A 19,886-nucleotide genomic window follows, 5' to 3' on the forward strand; every position below is an offset into this window, starting at 1 on the left:
TGGAATAATTCATACAGTATTGTGCAGTCATTAAGTCATCTGTATGAAGGTTAGTAGTCATGTTAAGTGCCTGTGATACAATGTCAAGTGAAAAAATGAAAAGATAGTCCAGTGATCGCAGTCTGTGGAGAAAGGGGATGGAAAGAAGACATAAAAAGATAATTATTGGAATTAATGGAAATTTTAATTCTTTCCTTTATTTTCCACACTTTTTTTGAATACTTAAATTGGAATGACCAGGTTCTGATCTGAGAACTGTTTTCTGGCTATGCAAGCTTGGGCATATTATTCAACATCTATGATTTTCTCACCTGTAAAATAAAGGCTATATTTGCCTCATAGAGCTTTATGGGTTTTTGAAAAAATTATATACATAAAAGTTATTTGTTAATAATGAAGTGCTATGTGAAGTATTAAAATCCAAACACATAAGGGTTATGTACTTCTCTTCCTTTCATGATCTCTTTGGAGATGGTGGATTTTTTTTAACTGCAAATATTTTTTTGCTAGAGTGCTTTAGTAATGTCAAGAAGGGGTTTGTTCAGTTCACCTAGCTTCAGTTAAGGTAGATGTCTGCGATCCTAAAGTTTGCTCACTTCATTTTTAGAGATTGATAGTGCCTTAATAAGATCATGAGACCATCTGAGCCATTTTCCATGAACTGGATTAGCTCACTGTACAGTGTGAAAGTGAAAGTGTCATTACTCTGTTGTGTCCGACTGTGTGCGACCCAATGGACTCCTGCTAGGCTCCTCTGTTTGTGGAATTCTCAAGACAGGAATACTGGAGTGGGTCACCATTCCCTTCTCCAGGGATCTCTCCAGGGATCAAACCCAGGTCTCCTGTATTACAGGCAGATTCTTTACCGTCTGAGCCACCAGGGAACCCAAGCTCACTATAAACTACTTAAAACTTCATAGTAACTCTTCTTGTAAGCCTTATTCCTCATCTTCTACTTTTTAAGTTTTTCTGTAATCAAGTCCCTATCACCTGCCTTGCCTCTTTGCTCCCTTTATCTCCTTGTTCTCTCACTGACTGACTCTTTCTGGAAAATTCTTCCAGAGTTCCCTAAGTACTTTCGTGCTTCTGCAAAGAACAGCATTTTGAGTACTCAGCTTCATAAAGCTTGTCTGCCAATGCACACATAGTTTCTCTTTCCTCTTAACATTATATCTGATCCTTTAATTTCTGAGTTTCTTGCCTACTTTCCCCATAGTTCTCTGGCTTCTGCCAAATATTGTACATACTCAGTTGTTTTATTGGTCCATGTCAGTATAATCTGCCTTAGTAACTGGTGAAGCTTATTAATTTGTATCGTCCCTGGCAAGTCTGACTTCTGCCATATCTCAACTTGTATGGTTCTTGGCAAACTTGAACTGATTTTATGTTTATTCCCGGATCTCTGAAGAAGAGCTGAGATCTGTCTTTGAGTAGAAATCCATTTGTATTCTGTATGGCTTGTCTTGCATAAACCACATCTATTATGTGTTATCTACACTACCCGCTTCAGAGGGAGTGAGAATTTAAAGGCCTTTTGCTAAGTAAATAAGTGCAAAGTCACTTTAGGTTTTCACAGTTTTTCTCAATTTTCTATGGTTGTCTTACCCACTTCTAATTTGATAACTTTTTTTTACCTTAATCTTTCTAGAAGCTTTAAACTTGTTCTAGAAACAACTCTTCTACTCACTCATATTTGAATAATTTATATGCAATTTACTTATGTAATTACAATAATCATTACATTGGCACAGAGTGTTTGAGAATAAGCATAGCTGAGTCACAGTTGGCGTACTGCTAACACATTAGAACAGAAGTGTGTGGACCCACCTGAGAACAGCCAACTGGCGATGAGCCCTCCACTTGCTTGTGGACATTAGCCAGGATGTTTTTCAGAGGACAGGAGAACATTTGTTCATCTAGCAAGTTGGTTAAGTTAAAAGAGTGTGTATCAGTTTCCAGTCAAAGAACCTGCTGTTACCTAGAACAAAACATGCTGTATCATATTTAAGTTAAAGTTTTTATCAAGGATTCAAACTAATTTCATTCTTTACATGATAGACTAAAAGCTTAGATCTCATCCTTCCTGGGAAATAATTAGGAAAAAAAAGATACATTTGCTTTGTAGGCCATAATATTTTTACTTGGCTCTAAATGTCCCCAGGGCAACAGACATTCCAATAAGGTGCAATAGCATCTTTATCTGAAGTGATACATTACTGAGGACAGAACTGGGGCTGAAGAGTGGATGCCAGAAAGACAGATTTCAGATCAGTATGAAGGAGAACTTCCCAATAGCTAGAGCTGGTCACAATTTCTTGTGAATTTGTGGGTCCAAGAACAGGTGGGACACCTACTGGCTGGCAGAAGGACTCTTACCTTCAGTAGGGCATCGTCCCAGGTGACTTTTGACCTTTAATGTCCCAGGATTTTTGTTTCTAAACTACTAGGCTCCCACCTAATTTGGGGAGTCTGGGTTGAATGTTTTCACTGCTTGGGCCTTTGGCCACTAATTTACATTGCTGTACATTGCCTAAAAGCACCTGAAACAGAAATAGCTAAAAAAGGCCCATAGCAGACCACTCACCACCTGTAAGGATATGGCTATGAAATATAGCCTGATGTTTTTATTTCCTCAGTGCCTGTGATAATTACTCAGTAAGAACTTTATGTCCTTGGGCACTCTAAAGGAAGCAATAAATATTTTGTGTGGGCAACTGAAGCCATACCCACAAAATGCTTGATTGGTGCACAGAGGATACTCTGGAGGGAAAATGAATTTTATTTTTAGAAAGGAAAGTATAATGAAAAGAACACAAAGATATATGTTATAATTAATACAGGTGTTCTTTGCTTTAAGAAAAGAAAATGAACAAGATCAGACATTCTAAAACATAAATTGGGCTTGTTATTTGCATAAGGTAATAATTGTTCCTCATTTAAGAAAAGCACATAGGCAAGGTCAGAAATTATAAGATCTATAAAGTGGAGTTATAATTGGGATTATAAAATAAGTGTTCTAATACAATTCATGATAGGGTTTCCTTAAACAGTAGAGTTTATTCTCATGTAACAAGCTGACAGTCCTAGACGTCTACATCTAGAAAAACCTTAATGTTTTTCCAGCCCAGCAGCTTTATTTACAGATAAGAAAGTTTAAATTGAAGAAAGTAGGGAAAATCACTAGACCATTCAGGTATGACCTAAATCAAATCCCTTATGATTATACAGTGGAAGTGACAAATAGATTCAAGGGATTAGATCTGATAGACAGGGTGCCTGAAGAACTATGGATGGAGGTTTGTGACATTGTACAGGAGGCAGGGATCAAGACTATGCCCAAGAAAAAGAAATGCAAAAAGGCAAAATGGCTGTCTGAGGAGGCCTTACAAATAGCTGAGAAAAGAAGAGAAACTAAAGGCAAAGGAGAAAAGGAAAGATATACCCATTTGAATGCAGAGTTCCAAGGAATAGCAAGGAGAGATAAGAAAGCCTTCCTCAGTGATCAATGCAAAGAAATAGGGGAAAACAGTAGAATGGAAAAGACTAGAGATCTCTTCAAGGGAACATTTCAGGCAAAGATGGGCTCAGTAAAGGACAGAAATGGTATGGACCTAACAGAAGCAGAAGATATTAAGAAGAGGTGGCAAGAATACACAGAAGATCTATACAAAAAAGATCTTCATGACCCAGATAATCACGATGGTGTGATCACTCACCTAGAGCCAGACATCCTGGAATGAGAAGTCAAATGGGCCTTAGGAAGCATCACTACAAACAAAGCTAGTGGAGGTGATGGAATTCTAGTTACGCTATTTCAAATCCTGAAAGATGATGCTATGAAAGTGCTGCACTCAATATGCCAGCAAATTTGGAAAACTCAGCAGTGGTCACAGGACTGGAAAAGGTCAGTTTTCATTCCAATTCCAAAGAAAGGCAATGCCAAAGAATGCTCAAACTACTGCACAATTGTACTCATCTCACATGGTAGCAAGTAATGCTCAAAATTCTCCAAGATAGGCTTCAACAGTACGTGAACCAAGAACTTCCAGATGTTCAAGCTGGATTCAGAAAAGGCAGAGGAACCAGAGATCAAATTGCCGACATCCGCTGGATCATCAAAAAAGCAAGAGAATTCCAGAAAAACATCTACTTTTGCTTTATTGACTATGCCAAAGCCTTTGACTGTGTGCATCACAATAAACTGTGGAAAATCCTGAAAGAGATGGGAATACCAGACCACCTGACCTGCCTCTTGAGAAATCTATATGACGGTCAAGAAGCAACAGTTAGAACTGGACATGGAAAAGCAGACTGGTTCCAAATAGGAAAAGGAGTACGTCAAGGCTGTATACTGTCACCCTGCTTATTTAACTTATATGCAGAGTACATCATGAGAAACACTGGGCTGGATGAAGCACAAGCTGGAATCAAGATTGCCGGGAGAAATATCAACAACCTCAGATATGCAGATGACACCACCCTTATGGCAGAAAGTGAAGAAGAACTAAAAAGCCTCTTGATGAAAGTGAAAGAGGAGAGTGAAAAAGCTGGCTTAAAGCTCAACATTCAGAAAACTAAAATCATGGCATTGGGTCCAATCACTTCATGGCAAATAGACAGGAAACAGTGGAAACAGTGGCTGACTTAATTTTTTGGTCTCCCAAATCACTGCAGATGGTGACTGCAGCCACAAAATTAAAAGACACTTGCTCCTTGGAAGAAAAGTTATGACTAACCTAGACAGCATGTTAAAAAGCAGAGACAGTACTTTGCCAACAAAGGTCCATCTAGTCAAAGCTATGGTTTTCCAGTAATCATGTATGGATGTGAGAGTTGGACTATAAAGAAAGATGAGTGCTGAAGAATTGATGCTTTTGAACTGTGGTGTTGGAGAAGACTCTTGAGAGTCCCTTGGACTGCAAGGAGATCCAACCAGTCCATCCTAAAGGAGACCAGTCCTGGGTGTTCATTGGAAGGACTGATGTTGAAGCTGAAACTTCAATCCTTTGGCTACCTGATGTGAAGAACTGACTCATTTGAAAAGACCCTGATGCTGGGAAAGATTGAAGGCAGGAGGAGAAGGGAATTACAGAGGATGAAATGGTTGGATGGCATCACTGACTCAATGGACATGAGTTTGAGTAAACTCTGGGGGTTGGTAATGGACAGGGAGGCTTGGCGTGCTGCAGTCCATGGGATCACAAAGAACTGGACACGACTGAGTTACGAACTGAACTGAAGGAAGGCAAGGCCTATAGAGAATTTCTAAATCTTATCTTTAGGGTCATATAGCTAATATTTGGCAGAATGGCCCAGGAACCCAATTCCAAGATCTTTCCACTTAATTCTGCTTCTCCAGGCCAAAGACCCCATGATACCTCATTCTTCTAAAAATCTGCTTCCTTTTTACTTTATTTCTTTGTTTTCTTCTCATTTTAAAACAATGCATATTCTCAGAAAGTTTGCAAATATAAAAATACATCAATAAAGAAAATGCCCCTGCTCTGTTACCATCCAGGAGTAATTTCTGGCACCATGTTGACCTCCAAATCCTTGTCTTCCAGTTCATCCTCAGTGCACTGAGATCAGGCACTCAGACCCTTCATCTGGGTGAAACTCCTTCTTCTCTGAGTTTCTCATCTTCCCTCCCGCTTTTCACTTTGATTGATTTCAGGACATTCCTCTTCCCCGTATCCTCCTACCATTTACATTGGTCTTTTTCTGTCTCCTTCTGGACTCTTTCTATTGCCATTCCTTAAATAATAATGTCCCAGAGAGCTCTGCGTATTTTCCCTTCTTTTTACTCTCTGTTCTTCTCCTGGGATGTTGTACCTGTTCTCCGAGTCAACTATTGCCACTTGGTGTGGACAGCCAAAATAAATATGTTTGCCTCCACCCCTCTCCCGTGTCCCACACTCCTCTGTTTCCAGCCACTTGTTATTGGACCTTCTTCCTGGCGTGTCTTATAAGCATTTCTCTCTAAAACTATCCAAAACCAAATTAATTATGCTTCCCTCTCCAACTTGTTACTTTTCCTGTGTATACTCATTAATTGCCAAACATCTATACTGGAAATCCTGAGGTCGTACCCCCATTCATCCAAGCCATTGTAACATCCTGCCAACTCTTCCTCAACGGTATCCTTCAAATCTCTCTACTACTGTGTTACCCCTGCCCCAGGCCAGTCCTTCAGCATCTCTCACCTGGACTGCGGCACTTGCCTTCTCCTCATTTCTCTCACCGTTTCTCCCATCGATTCCTGTTCCACACTGCTGCCAATTCTTATTTTCAAAACACAAATCTGGTTTTAAACCCTTAAAGCTTTCAGCTGCTTATTCCTGCCTGCAGCAGGAACCTCACATCCACCAGCAGGGTCACAAGACCTTTTTATGCTGTGTCCTTCCTCTCTGCATCGGCTGCCACCCGGCTCACTGCTTACATAGTGCCTGCCGTATGGCAGACACTCAGTACCTGCTGAATAATAGGTTTCTCCACATTCAAGAATGTTCCTTCTCTCCCCCATCATCTCATTCCTAGTTCTGTAGAATAAAAATTATTCATTTCATCAAAGATATAATGGACCACACTTAACTGAGGAATGGTCTGTCCGCACTTCTAAGTAGAAGCGACAGTACCCGTATGTGCTTTTGTTAAATTACAAGTAGAACAAAAGAAAAAGCGAGCAGGTCCCTGCTTCGTGCAGATCATCCTGTGGTTCTGACAAGTGAACCCAAACAGCGTTCTTGTTCTCTCTTCTGGAGAGGTCTACTGCAGGCTTTGTGTATGTACGTATTTTTTTTAAAGGCAGGAGACCACGTATAATATCACTCAACTGTTATAGTTGGCAGAGTGAGTTTTTTAAAATGTATTTAGCTAACCTGTAAAATAAATTAACTTTGGAAGAATTTTTTAAAAATAATTTCTGATTGGAAAAAAAGACCTTTGGTAGGAAAAAAAAATTAAAGACTGAAACCACAGTATTTAGAATGCAAACATTGTAAAATGCCATAAAACTCCTGAGGTCTTATTGTGTATTTGTAGTGGATCTATACCATAAATGTAGGTAAGACTGAGGAAAATATGCTCACTTGTTATTAAAAAAAAAGATTGGGTCAAGTTTCTTTCCACCTCCAAAAACCAGAGCAAGAGGAGTTTACTACCAAATTGTGCTTTTATTTTCATGAAAATTTCTGCTTGCTGTATATAGTATCTCAAATGAATTTTTAGTAAGGAGGTGTTGATATTTGAATGAACTGACATACCAGTTGAGTAAACCATATATATATATATATATATATATATATATATATACACCATTTTATCTTAATACAAGTGACACCCACACTGTTGCATTAGAAATACATTTTAGATCCTAGTGTTCGTTGCTCAGTTGTGTCTGACTCTTTGCTACCCCATGGACTGTAGCCCTCCAGACTCCTCTATCTATGGATTCTCCAGGCAAGAATACTGGAGTAGGTTGCCAATTTCTTCTCCAGGGGATCTTCCCCACCCAGGGATCGAACCCAGTCTGCATTACAAGCAGATTCTTTACCACTGAGCCACCAGGGAAGCCCTTGGTTCTTAGAACTTGCTACAAATGGGACCTGGAGAGGAATGGTTTCTACAATTCCTTTTAAACATTTCCAGACACCTTGCATGTCACTGCAGATGTGGTTTTATTCTTGAGGTCACCCTTGCTAGGCCCCACCGTGCACTTGTTCCGGTGTTGTGCTGGGGCTGCGCTGCAGTGACGTCGTCTGCTTGCCTTCTGTGTTGCTGGCTGCACATTGCCCCTATGTGTGTCTCTCGGTTCTTTCTCCACGGCGCTTTATTCTGCTTTCAGGAGTCTCTTCTTTCACCCAGATCTGCCCGCTTTTCTTCTCCTGACTTCTCCAGTTTCTAGTAATAGCTCCATCAATGAGCCTTTGTAAGAAATAATATTTATTTATTTGGCTGTGCCATGGCTCAGTTGTGGCATGTGGATGTTAGATTTTTACTGGAGCACGTGAGACTTCCAGTTGTAGCATGTGGGATCTAGTTCCCCGACCAGGGGTCTAACCCAGGCCCCCTGCATCAGAAGCACAAAGTCTTAGCTACTGGGCCACCAGGGAAGCCCCTCCATCCATGAGACTTTCTCTTCTCACCCTCTCCCCAGCCTGTTTCTCTCCCAGGCTTGCTCCTCTCAGTATCTTCTAACTTCTTCATCACTAAGAAAGCAAAACTAAAAAACCTCTGTTCCAGGAGAGGTTGGTATTGTCCTCTGCCTTAGCACCTGAGTGACAAAGGCACCTGTCCTTATTCACGTGTTAGTGTGTCCCTGCCTGGTTCTCAGGCTCCTCTGCCTCCTTCCGCAGCCCACCACCCCCTGCCTGCTCTACCCACACAGACCTAAGTACAGTTGTACTTTTTTATTCCTCCTCACCTGTCACCCCTTAGTTTCTGGCCAAATTTTTTAAAGTTTATTTTTCAAGGACTTGATTTGAAAATATCAGCTCCTCTAGGCAGCCTTCTAGGATAGCCTTGCCCCGAGTCCTCTACGGTGTGGCTTACGTGCCTAGCACTTGCTTTTCTTGCATTGTTGTGGCCTGGCTCCCCACCTGATTGACCTCTTTAAGGATGGCAACTGTGTGGAAGAGTCTGCTTTGAAAGTATTTTTGCTCTTGTACTTCATTTCTTAACCTTTACCTTTTATTTCCTCCATGTCTTTTACTATCTGAAGTTACCCCCTTTCTACATTCTTCCTTTTTATTTGCATCCCTTTGTGTTTGGCCCATTCGTATTGTCAGTGCCTGTTTTCTGAAACTTACCAATGGCTTTCTTCTAAATTCCACTTGAAACATACACACACACTTCTTATTTTCCAAGTCTTTGAATGAAAAAACTAGGGGGGAGGGGCGGGGAATGAATTTCCAAGTTTTCTTTTACTCTTGGAATATTACATTAAAATTCTTTTTCTCATAGAAGTATGAGTTGGTATAAAACATTAGTGCCTGTGATGATTTTAATATAAAGAGAATAAAAGCTTTCTGAATAATTTCATTGAAAAGCAGTTTGCTGAGCATTATCACTGTCACAGTTTTATAAATGGATGTCTTTTCAGGATTAGGGGGCATTGTTTACTCACAGATACTTATAATGTGACTCTCTGGTTGCTGTCATCATCCTGTCTCAGAGGGGCATCGAGGGGATTGGCATCTAAAGGCCTTCAGAACATATTGCAAATGAAATGTCTGCTGTAACCAAGGAAATGTTCTAGATCTCCTCACCCCAGCAGCAAACCTAAGATTAGGCCTACTTAGGGAAAGACTAAAGCAGGAAACAGTCACATAAGTGAACAGACACGTTCTCTTTCTGATGAAACAGGAGAGGAGAGCTTCTAGAAAGGGCAATTCACCAGTGGTACCTACTGCTCAAACTCGCTCCTTCCTATTCAGAGTAACAGAAGACCTCACACTGTACGTGGGCTTAACACTGAACTCCAGGCCAGCAGGAATTAGCTCCTGCCCCCTGGGCAAAGGCAAAGCTAAATAAACTCATGTTGATTGAGATGCTAGGAAGCTGAGCCCCATAGAAGAGGTTTGGGGAAGCATTAGGCACAGGACGTTGGATCCAAGCTAAATGCTCTCCTCCAGAAAATGAAGATGCTGTTTAATCTGTACTGTTTATCTCATGGAGAGTTAAATACTTTGCGCATTGCATGAAAAGACATTTGTGATAATTTCTTCAAAAAAAGCACCCAAGTAGGAAAGTCCAAAACCTCATTTTTATCACCAGCCACACCCCCAGGATTAAAACACATACGTTGCTTTTTATACACAGATGTTAAGCCAGCCTCTTAATACATATTGAAAAATCAAATATGAAAATACTGGAGGTGAAGTAACATATTTCCTAGAAGTCTATGCATTGAGATATGAAGTTCGGCTAACATTATTAGTAAAATCTATAATCAATTCTTTTCCGAGCTTGGCACCTTCTACATCATTTGATTTGATCTTTCAAAATGATTTTGTGATAGAAAAATTCCTCCCCTGGCAGCAGTGATGTAAACTCATAGTTGTTGTTTTTTTTTTTTTTAAGAAATAACATTACATGTATTTATTGAGCAGATTGTTGCCCCAGTGGAAAAATGCTCTAGGAAGTTAATTATTTAAAGGTTAAGAAGATAGGGAAAATGTAGCTTTTCACAGAATGACCTTTATGGACCAGTTTTTTTTTTTTTTCTTTAAAGGAATTTGCATCTCTTTCCAAACACGGATGAGGGCCTGACTAATCCTCAATTTCAGCTGTGTAAACACTGAACTTTCAAACTGCTTGGAAAGAAAATAAGAGCAGAACTTGTAATAACCAATGTAAAACCTGAATAATACAGTGATATTGATTATTTCTCTTATGCAATCACCTTAGAGTTTCCTTCCAAAGAAAAAAGGAATTTTATTTCTGTGAGTGTAAAGAACATGGTAGAAATAGTGTTTAAGTGCATATGAAGTTTTTGACTCAGAAGCCTGTGGTCTCTAATTACCTATGAATGCAGCAGGCTTCATTGAGGTGTTACTGTATGATATTCCATCTTGTCATAGAAACCACAACTTTGTACAAAGAGAAAAACAATTATTGAGCATTCTTTTAACAGACTGTTAACTTGATTGGCAAAGCTCTCGTTCTGTTGCCAAGTTATTTATATTTCTAAAGGCATTCATTCATTAATAAGTAGTTGCATTTTTAGCAAATTGAATACAATGAGTGGAATTGTTCATAGTAATAGGCTGCCAACTTATTTGCACATCTTGGGAGAAAGTTTATAAAATTTTTATAGGGCTCATGATTGATTTAATATTAATTAAAAATGCCCTTAATTTTCCCCAGTGATACTCAATGGAAGAGCTTGGGGCCCATCTTGAAGAGGATGGAATGGTGGTGGTGATCCATTCCCCGAGATCCAGCAAAGCACTCTGTCCCCAGCCCTCTAGAACAGCTAGTTGACACACACAGGGGATGTGGCAGGTTTTATCCAATTTCACATACAAGGAAATGATTTAAAACCGCTTCATAAACTGCATAGGAATCAGCATTTCAGTTTTTTCCTAGATACTTATTCTCGGTTTGAATATGATATCAGCTGTTAAGACTTAAAGTAGAGTCCAAGCTGAATTCTGTCAAACATAGAAAAACCTGAGAATTAGCCAGAGTCACAGGTGAGAGGGATCCTTTACATTCTCACTGATACTCTGCATTCTGGGAATAATATACACGTCGAAGCTTTGTTTGCTATTTTGCTTGTTTTTACTGCCATAAGGGAAAAGGAAGGGTAGTAACTCTGCTGATAGAATTTTATGAAGTTACTCATCAAGGACATCTTTGTTATATGATATATTCATCAGGTTTCTGCAGTCAATTTGACCCTGCCAAAATAAATATATAGGAAACGGTTATGAAAATAACTCATTAAAATTTCCTAATAGTATAATGATCTATCAACTTTTTAAAAAATGTAGGTATTGAGATTAAAGTCTTACCCTCACTGGCAAGTGTTATGCCTTTGTTCCTATAGTTTCTTCTGGTTAAGAATCCGTAGATAGCAATTCTAATGAAAATATTTCATTAGTATTAACCTAAGTAATTGTGATGGCAATTGTTATTGTTGAGTTGCTCAGTCGTGTCTGACTCTTTGCGACCCAAGGGATTGCAGCACACCAGGTTTCCCTGTCCTTCACTATCTCTCGGAGTTTGCCCAAACTCATGTCCTTTGAGTCGGTGATGCCATCCAACCATCTCATCCTCTGTTGCCCACTTTTCCTCCTGCCCTCAATCTTTCCCAGCATCAGGGTCTTTTCCAATGAGTCGGCTCTTCGCATCAGGTGGGCAAAATATTGGAGCTTCAGCATCAGTCCTTCCAATGAATATTCAGCGTTGATTTCCTTTAGGATTGACTGGTTTGATCTTGCTGCCTGAGGGACTCTCAAGAGTCTTCTTCAGCACTGCAGTTCAAAAGCATCAATTCTGCAGGGCTCAGCCTTCTTTATGGCCCAACTCTCACATCCGTACTTGACTACTGGAAAAACCATAGCTTTGACTAGATGGACCTTTGTCAACAAAATGATGTCTCTGCTTTTTAATACGCTATCTAAGTTTGTCACAGCTTTTCTTCTAAGGAGCAAGTGTGTTTTAATTTCATGTCTGCAGTCATCATCTGCAGTGAATTTGGAGCCCCCCAAAATAAAATCTGTCACTGTTTCCATTTTTTCCCCATCAATTTGCCATGAAATGATGGGATTGGGTACCATGATCTCTAGTTTTTTGAATGTTGAGTTTTAAGCCAGCTTTTTCACTGTCTTCCTTCACCTTCATCAAAAGGCTCTTTAGTTCCTCTTTACTTTCTACCATTAGGGTGGTGTCATCTGCATATCTGAGGTTATTGATATTTCTCCCAGCAGTGTTGATTACAGCAACTTTTTATTTGACATAGCATAAAACTAAAACTTAATAAATTCTAACTGGATCAGGCAGTAATTTGAACTCTATAGCACTTCCTAGATAATAGATTTTTAAATCGTTTTTTAAAAGCACAAACTTACTCATAGATTTCAAGTCTGATGGGATTAAGTCATTAGTATTGTCTGAAACTAGGTGGAATTTTTTTTTTTTTTTTTTTTTTTTGCTGAACTGTGTAGCTTGTGGAATCTTACCTTAGTTCCCCTATCAGGTATTGAACCTGTGCCCTCATCAATGAAAGTACAGAGTCCTCACCACTAGACCACAAGGGAATTCACTGGAGGTCTTCATCATTTGTGTTCTATCATATCACCTTGTCTTTTAGACAGAAAGTTAAATGGACTCTGTTGGAATATATACTCTTTAGGACACACTTGTGCTGGGACTAGAACCTGGGCTTGAAATGCTATCCTGAAGCTTAGCCGGCTCTTACTGTTTCATTCAAAGTCATACAGTTGCAGCAGTTTGAGTAGTTAGATTATTTTATAGACTCAGGTTACTGCAGTGTTTTTCTGGTTGTCTTCCTCTGCTTTGCACTGTTCAGGAAAGATTGGGGGAGCACGGTTAACTCAATAACTATCTAAGGGTTAAATATTATGAGTGGCCTCACATCTCTGGTTCAGTGTCAGGGAAAATGTTCATTGATTTAATTAGGTGTTATAGCTCAGTAAAGAATGGCCCTATGTTTGGCAAGAAAGCAGATATGGAAACTGTACTCACAGCCAAATTCACATGAATATAGTAATTGGTTAACGTCAAGGAAATGATTTTGACAGATTTACACGTTGGGGTGGGTTAGAAATCCATGAAAATTCAGGATTCAAGTGCATTTTTATCTTGAAGTGGAAGAATCTGATACAGAATAGAAAGCAGCCTTCTGTAAATGAAGTGCCAATGGCGTATCCATCCATTGTGTTTCGACTCCATTGTGATACAGATAGATTTGATGTATCCTGTCAACACTCTTTTTTGCTTTCTCTTTAGACTCAGAAGTAGATCAACCCAGAGAAGAAAAGAAAGAATGCTACTATAATCTGAACGACGCCAGTCTGTGTGACAACGTGCTGGCTCCCAATGTCACCAAGCAGGAGTGCTGCTGCACCTCCGGTGCTGGGTGGGGAGACAACTGTGAGATCTTCCCCTGCCCGGTCCTGGGGACTGGTAAGAATCAGCTGAGTGCTGTGCTCACACTGGTATTTGCTGTTCATGGGTCTTGGAATGTTCTCATTTGGGTTATTGAAGCCTCAAAGTGCTAACAGCTACTGGTACCTGCTGTAGTCAAATCGAGGTAAGATACCTTCTAGTGGGTTTCTAGAAGGCTAGAAACCAAACCCTGTCCTGCCTCAATATAAATTCTTGAACTCCTGTTTATCACAGAATATGCTGTTATGGTGACATTCCATATGATATTTTGTCAGAAAGATAATTCAGTTTTATTCCATTTTTAATATAAAAGCAATGACTTTTTCTAACACCGACACAGCGTTGTTCCTAATTAGAGCTTGTATATTTAAGCCAAGGTTTTCCTTGATGGATTCTTATTAGAAATTTAAAATACTAGTGCTCAGGTCGCTTCATTCGTGTCTGACTCTTTGCGACCCTATGGACTGTCACCCACCAGGCTCCTCTGTCCATGGGATTCTCCAGGCAAGAATACTGGAGTGGGTTGCCATGCCCTCCTCCAGATAAAATACTGGAAACCATAGTAATGGTGAAATAAGCCATAAAACTCCATAGCACTTATAAGTAAAACATGGATAAAAAAGTGAACTATCAAGTTTTTTTTAAATTATAAGTAAACTTATGAAGTCATTAGGTTTATTTGCACCTACTTTGTAATTTAGAGATTGTACTGAATTTATTTGTCTGAATTAGATGGCAAGGTTTGCCTTTAAGTTACTGAATTTGAGAAAGCAAAACTGAATGTAAAACATACTCGTGGGGGAAAAAAAATCATGTAAGTTTTTTTTTCTTTTTTTCAACTTTTTTTTTTTTTTCCTTGTCTCTTCTGAAATCAGCTGAATTCACTGAAATGTGTCCTAGAGGGAAAGGTTTTGTCCCCTCGGAAGAATCTTATGGTGTTGATGGTGAAAACTATAAAGGTCAGTTTCAAGCAGAAACTAATTTGCAATGAGCGTTCATATCTGACATTCAAGTAGAAGCATGGCTTCCGTTCGAATTCTACCCAGTAGTCTCTGGGTAGAAGTGTGGCTCGGGAAGGAGAACATGTAAGACTGTATGACGGTCGGACTTCGCTTAAGATTCTGAGTTTCCATCTCTGAGATGATGTTTCAAAGACTGTCATGAGGGTAAAATAAGGTAACATATGTAAAAGTACTTAATGCAAAATTCTGTACTTTAATAGATTTATTCTTTTATTCCAGGACAATATTAAAAATTGTATATTAGGACCAATATAAATTTGATCATTATGTCGGCCTTTAACGGTTATCAACAAAGCAAAGATTTTTGCTTTTTTAGAAAGCATCCTACTTTGCTAGGACCTTTTTTTACTAATGGCCATAGATTAGTGATAAAGAATGGAAAAGAAGAAAACAAAAGTCGATATGCTTTATACATTTCATATTATTAGCCTGTAATTCTAAAATAAATTCCAGATTTTTCACTTTGGTGAAATTTAAACTACACATATGAGTATTTCCTTATTAACCACTCTCTTTAACATCTCAGTGATAGAGATATTATGACCACTTTTTCCCCATAGATGCAGATGAATGCCTACTTTTTGGACAGGAGATCTGCAAAAATGGCTTCTGTATGAACACTCAGCCTGGTTATGAATGCTACTGTAAGCAAGGAACATACTATGATCCTGTCAAATTGCAGTGCTTTGGTAAGTTTTAAGAGGATATTTTGTGATGTCCTGTGAAAACAGATGGGAAAAAAATAGTAATGTTTTGTATAAAAAGTTTATTAGAATCTAAATCTCATGCTGAAAAGATCTGTAAATGTTTTATGAATCCTTTTCTTGAGCAATATTTAAGAAAATAAAAATCCTTCAAACTACTGTTTGAATAGATTTTGAAGAGTTAATATTCAGTGTGGAATTATAATTCAGGTCACTGGTATAACTGAAGTGTTCTTTTGGTCTGGGGAGCCTCCTGTTTCATCACTCATACCATACACTGAAAGTCATTTTTAAATACGGACCCAAACTTTAATGCCTAAGCAGAAAACCGTATATACTATGCAGAAACACATAGCAGAAGGAAATAATTTTAAAACTGTCATAAAGAGGCATTTTATCTTAAATTTCTAAGTATATCCTGTTCTTAAATGTTTTCTTTCCTTATTTAATGTCAGCAGCTGTAGGGGAATGTTATTTTTCCAATCAATACAGCTTAACATTTTTATAGTCAGAGCTGTTCTCTTTTGGATGATGATGTGTAGCTAATTAAAATGTGGCAGACCTTGAAATCTGGACTAAATTTAGCGGTGTATTAAGTTTGGTTAAGTGTATGAGGTGCAACTGATTGCTGATTTTCTTTCGTTTTTTTTTTTTTTTCTCTGAAGATATAGACGAGTGTCAAGACCCCAGCAGTTGTATTGATGGCCAGTGCGTTAATACAGAAGGCTCTTATAACTGCTTCTGTACCCACCCAATGGTCCTGGATGCTTCGGAAAAAAGATGTATCCGACCAACTGAATCACATGGTATGTTTGGATGTGAGAAGCAAGTCTGTGTCCAAATAAATGTCATAAGGTTTTCCTTTTGACTGAAATGTGAGCTGTCAGAAAATAGAAAAACGGATTCCTTGGGTATTTTGAAAAAATTAAAATGAGATGCTAAGAGAAAGAATAAGTGTCATATCATCAATATGCAGATTTAACACCCTGTACATCCTGACTTAATGGACACCAGGACAAGGAGTGACTGAGCAGATGGCAGAGCTCTTCCATACTTGAGGGTTGATCATATTTAACCCTCAAAGGCCACTGAGGAAGATGTAAGTTGAAGGGAAAATAATTAGGTTTGCTTGACTGAATAGAGGACACAGATGAGACTGGGCAGAGCAGAGGGTGGAATTCATCAGCGGTGGAGGGCTCTGGAGTCCATTGGTAGGAGTCCCCGTTCATGCCTGAAGGTGATGTGCTCCTAATAATTGACTTAATTGATCAATGCATCAGCACATTCAGGAGACTGCTTTGGTTGAAATCTATTGAAAAGTAGAAAGGTTAGAATTAAGAACCCTAGGATGAAAATGTCACTCATTCAGGGCTTTGGCAGATGAAATGGATGAAAAAGGCTGAATCCCCAAAATTTTGTGTAGAAGGAAAAGGTAGGATTTGACAGAGGAGTAAATGTGAAAAATCAGCTGTTGGAAGAATAAGAAGTCCATCAGGATTATGAAGTATAGGCAAGATCGTGGAGGGTTTTACATAATGTGGAAGCTACAGAGAGAAGGATTTAATTGGAACATGATGGGCAGGTTGAATTTCAGCTGATGGAATGACACCCAGTTGGAGATGACAGAGGTCTGATCCATGGAAAGACCAGGCTGGCTTCAGACTTGCACTTGGAAGTCACGCTTAGAAATCAGGATGGAAACTTTGAGACTCGCTGGCTTCTACCACAGTGTCTCTGAAATCGGAATAGCAGTGCAATTGTCATGGAACCATGTCTTCCCTTTCAGAACAAATTGAAGAAACCGATGTCTACCAAGATCTGTGCTGGGAACATCTGAGTGACGAGTATGTGTGTAGCCGGCCTCTCGTCGGCAAGCAGACGACGTACACGGAGTGCTGCTGTTTGTACGGAGAGGCCTGGGGCATGCAGTGCGCCCTGTGTCCCATGAAGGATTCAGGTGAGCCCTTACCAAGTCCTTCTGCTGGAGGTGTTTGGAAACCAGTTCTTCTTACCTCCTTTGGAAGCTGATAATTCTCTTTTACTTAAATACCTTCACTCCTGATGTCTTACTTTCATCAGAGGGGTATGTGTGCGTGCACACATTACGGGAGCAGATTACATAACATCTGACTCCTGGTTTGCCTCCAATCCAGACGTCATTAATTTTTGAAACCCTCATTTTATTTCCCTCCAAAGAATGATAAATGACGCAAAGAAATGTAATGCATCTTAGCAGTTGGTGGCATAGGTCTTGAGAATTTATATTTCCTGATATTTCTTTTTTTCCTACAGTCCTTCTCACTTCTGATAGTTTCTGCTTAGAGCAAAAAGTGTCAGGGCCTAGACACTCTCCATAGGTCAAAGCTCAAGTGTTTATGTCAACCTCTTTGTGGGAGAGAAGGGTTCCCCGTCTCCACAGAAGGGTTAGAACCATGAAGGAAAACAGTATAAAGTAAACAAACCTTTCTGACTTTCAAGTTGTAGTATGTGCATGCCAAGTCACCCCAGTTTTGTCTGACTCTTTGCAACCATATGGACTGTAGCCTGCCAGGCTCCTCTGTCCATGGGATTCTCCAGGCAAGAATACTGGAGTGGGTTGCTGTGCCCTCTTCCAGGGCATCTTCCAGCTCCAAGGGTCACACCCATGTCTCCTGTGGCTCCTGCATTGCAGGCGCATTCTTTGCTGCTGAGCCACTGGCGAAGGCCTTCAAGTTTTCAACCTGGGGTCAAACGGAAAAAATGGGATCAGCGAAGCTCTCAGTTTCCTCCCTTCTCTTCAATCCGGGAGGAGGGCTTGAAGGTACCAACTCAGGGCTCCAGGCTGGGCTGCTTGGTGACTGTTGGGGTCTGTGCTGATCACCTATATCTCTTCTTACCACTACAGCTTCTTATTGCCTGTTAAAGGAAAGCACTTGAAAGTCTTTGGTATAGCATTTTTGTCTTTGACTATAGAATTGGTTGTTAAAGCCAGAAAAATACTGTGTGGGTATAAAGTGCAGGAGTTCATAATGAACAAATTATCAGAATGGCAAAGAGGGAAAGAACTGCTTGGAAAGAGGAAATGCTCTAATTTTTAGTTAGAATGTAATATTCCAATCATTTAATAAATTAGCTTTTTAGCTTGGAAATAACTTAAAACCAAGGTAGCATAAAAAAGAAAGTAATTTGAAATGCTGTAAAAGGAAAAGGAATAGCAAAGCGAGAAGAACAAGCAGATAAAGATATAGATGGTAATGCTAGTAGCCCAGAAACAGAAAGAGGGTGGGTTCTGGGGCCAGAAAACCTGGGTCTGGAATTCAGAGCTGCCCATGGCAGCGGCATAAACTGGGGAAAAAGAACCTCACCCAGTGCAGCTCATTTATAAAGTGAAGGCATGACTCTTGTGTTGTTGTGAGAACTAGGAGGATTTAGGTGGGGCAGAATAACCAGGAGTGTGGCACATTATTAGCATCACTGTTGCCTCTGTTCCTGGCAGATGCCACAAGGAGAGGAAGATGAAATCTGAGGAGGTGAATATAATATACATGACCTGAGTCATCTTCTCATGATGCTTGGATAGCTCAGCTCTTTCTACTTAGAAAGTATTTTTATTGTTTACTTTAAAATATATATATATGTATATATATACTTCGAAAAAATTAAGAGGCTGTGTCCCCTTCTACCTACCCCATCACAACTGACTCCTCCTTGAAAATGTTCACTCTTTTTCTTAAATTGAAGTATAGTGTTGATGTAGCATAGAAGTTACAGGTGTACAATATAATGATGTGCAATTTTTAAAAGTTATACTCCGTTTATAGTTATTGTGAAAAATTGGTGATATTCCCCCTGTTGTACAGTATATGCTTATGACTTATTTTATACCTAATAGCTTGTACCTCTGAAGGTGTTCACTCTTAACAGTTGGTGTTTTCATCATCCAAGTCTTTAATTCTATGTATCGATTATTTCTGAAGTTTTATATTAGTTATTATACACTTATATTTAAGAGAATATTTAAAACTGAAATCTGTGTCATTGATTTTAGGCCCATGTTGTTTTTTGGTTTACTCTTCAGCATCCCTGAAATTGGGGGTATTGTATAACTGGCATCTATTAATGGCTACAAGCTATTTTTTCACATCTTAATGTCTATTATATCAGGATATATTTTTACAGTCTAGGGTGTCATAGAACTGGTGAAAGATGGTAACTTTTAAATGGATATGCAGGCTTTGTTTTATGTATGTACAGGCATCTGTTCAGTTGCTCAATCATGTCCGACTCTGTGACCCCACAGACTGCAACATGCCAGGCTTCCCTGTCCATCACCAACTCCCAGAGCTTGCTCAAACGCATATCCATCAAGTTGGTGATGCCATCCAACCATCTCATCCTCTGTCCCCTTCTCATTCTGCCTTCAATCTTTTCCAGCACCAGGGTCTTTTCCAATGAGTCAGTTCTTTGCATCAGGTGGCCAAAGTATTGGAATTCCAGCTTCAGCATCAGTCCTTCCAGTGAATAGTCAGGACTGATTTCCTTTAGG

The 19,886-nt window shown here is 39.4% G+C and overlaps 1 protein-coding gene across 7 annotated transcripts in view; it reads left to right on the plus strand.

The window, feature by feature from the left end:
- LTBP1 (latent transforming growth factor beta binding protein 1) overlaps window positions 1–19,886 on the plus strand; it is a 456,133-nt gene that overhangs the window by 402,231 nt on the left and 34,016 nt on the right. For all 7 annotated transcript variants that reach the window (XM_018055104.1, XM_018055103.1, XM_018055102.1 and 4 more), the window contains 5 exons: window positions 13,477–13,653; window positions 14,511–14,594; window positions 15,218–15,346; window positions 16,027–16,167; window positions 17,148–17,318. In XM_018055104.1, the coding sequence (XP_017910593.1) occupies window positions 13,477–13,653; window positions 14,511–14,594; window positions 15,218–15,346; window positions 16,027–16,167; window positions 17,148–17,318 (702 nt within the window). The remainder of the gene's footprint in view (window positions 1–13,476; window positions 13,654–14,510; window positions 14,595–15,217; window positions 15,347–16,026; window positions 16,168–17,147; window positions 17,319–19,886) is intronic.

This window comes from Capra hircus, chromosome 11 (genome assembly GCF_001704415.2).
Source record: "Capra hircus breed San Clemente chromosome 11, ASM170441v1, whole genome shotgun sequence".
Lineage (NCBI taxonomy): Eukaryota > Metazoa > Chordata > Mammalia > Artiodactyla > Bovidae > Capra > Capra hircus.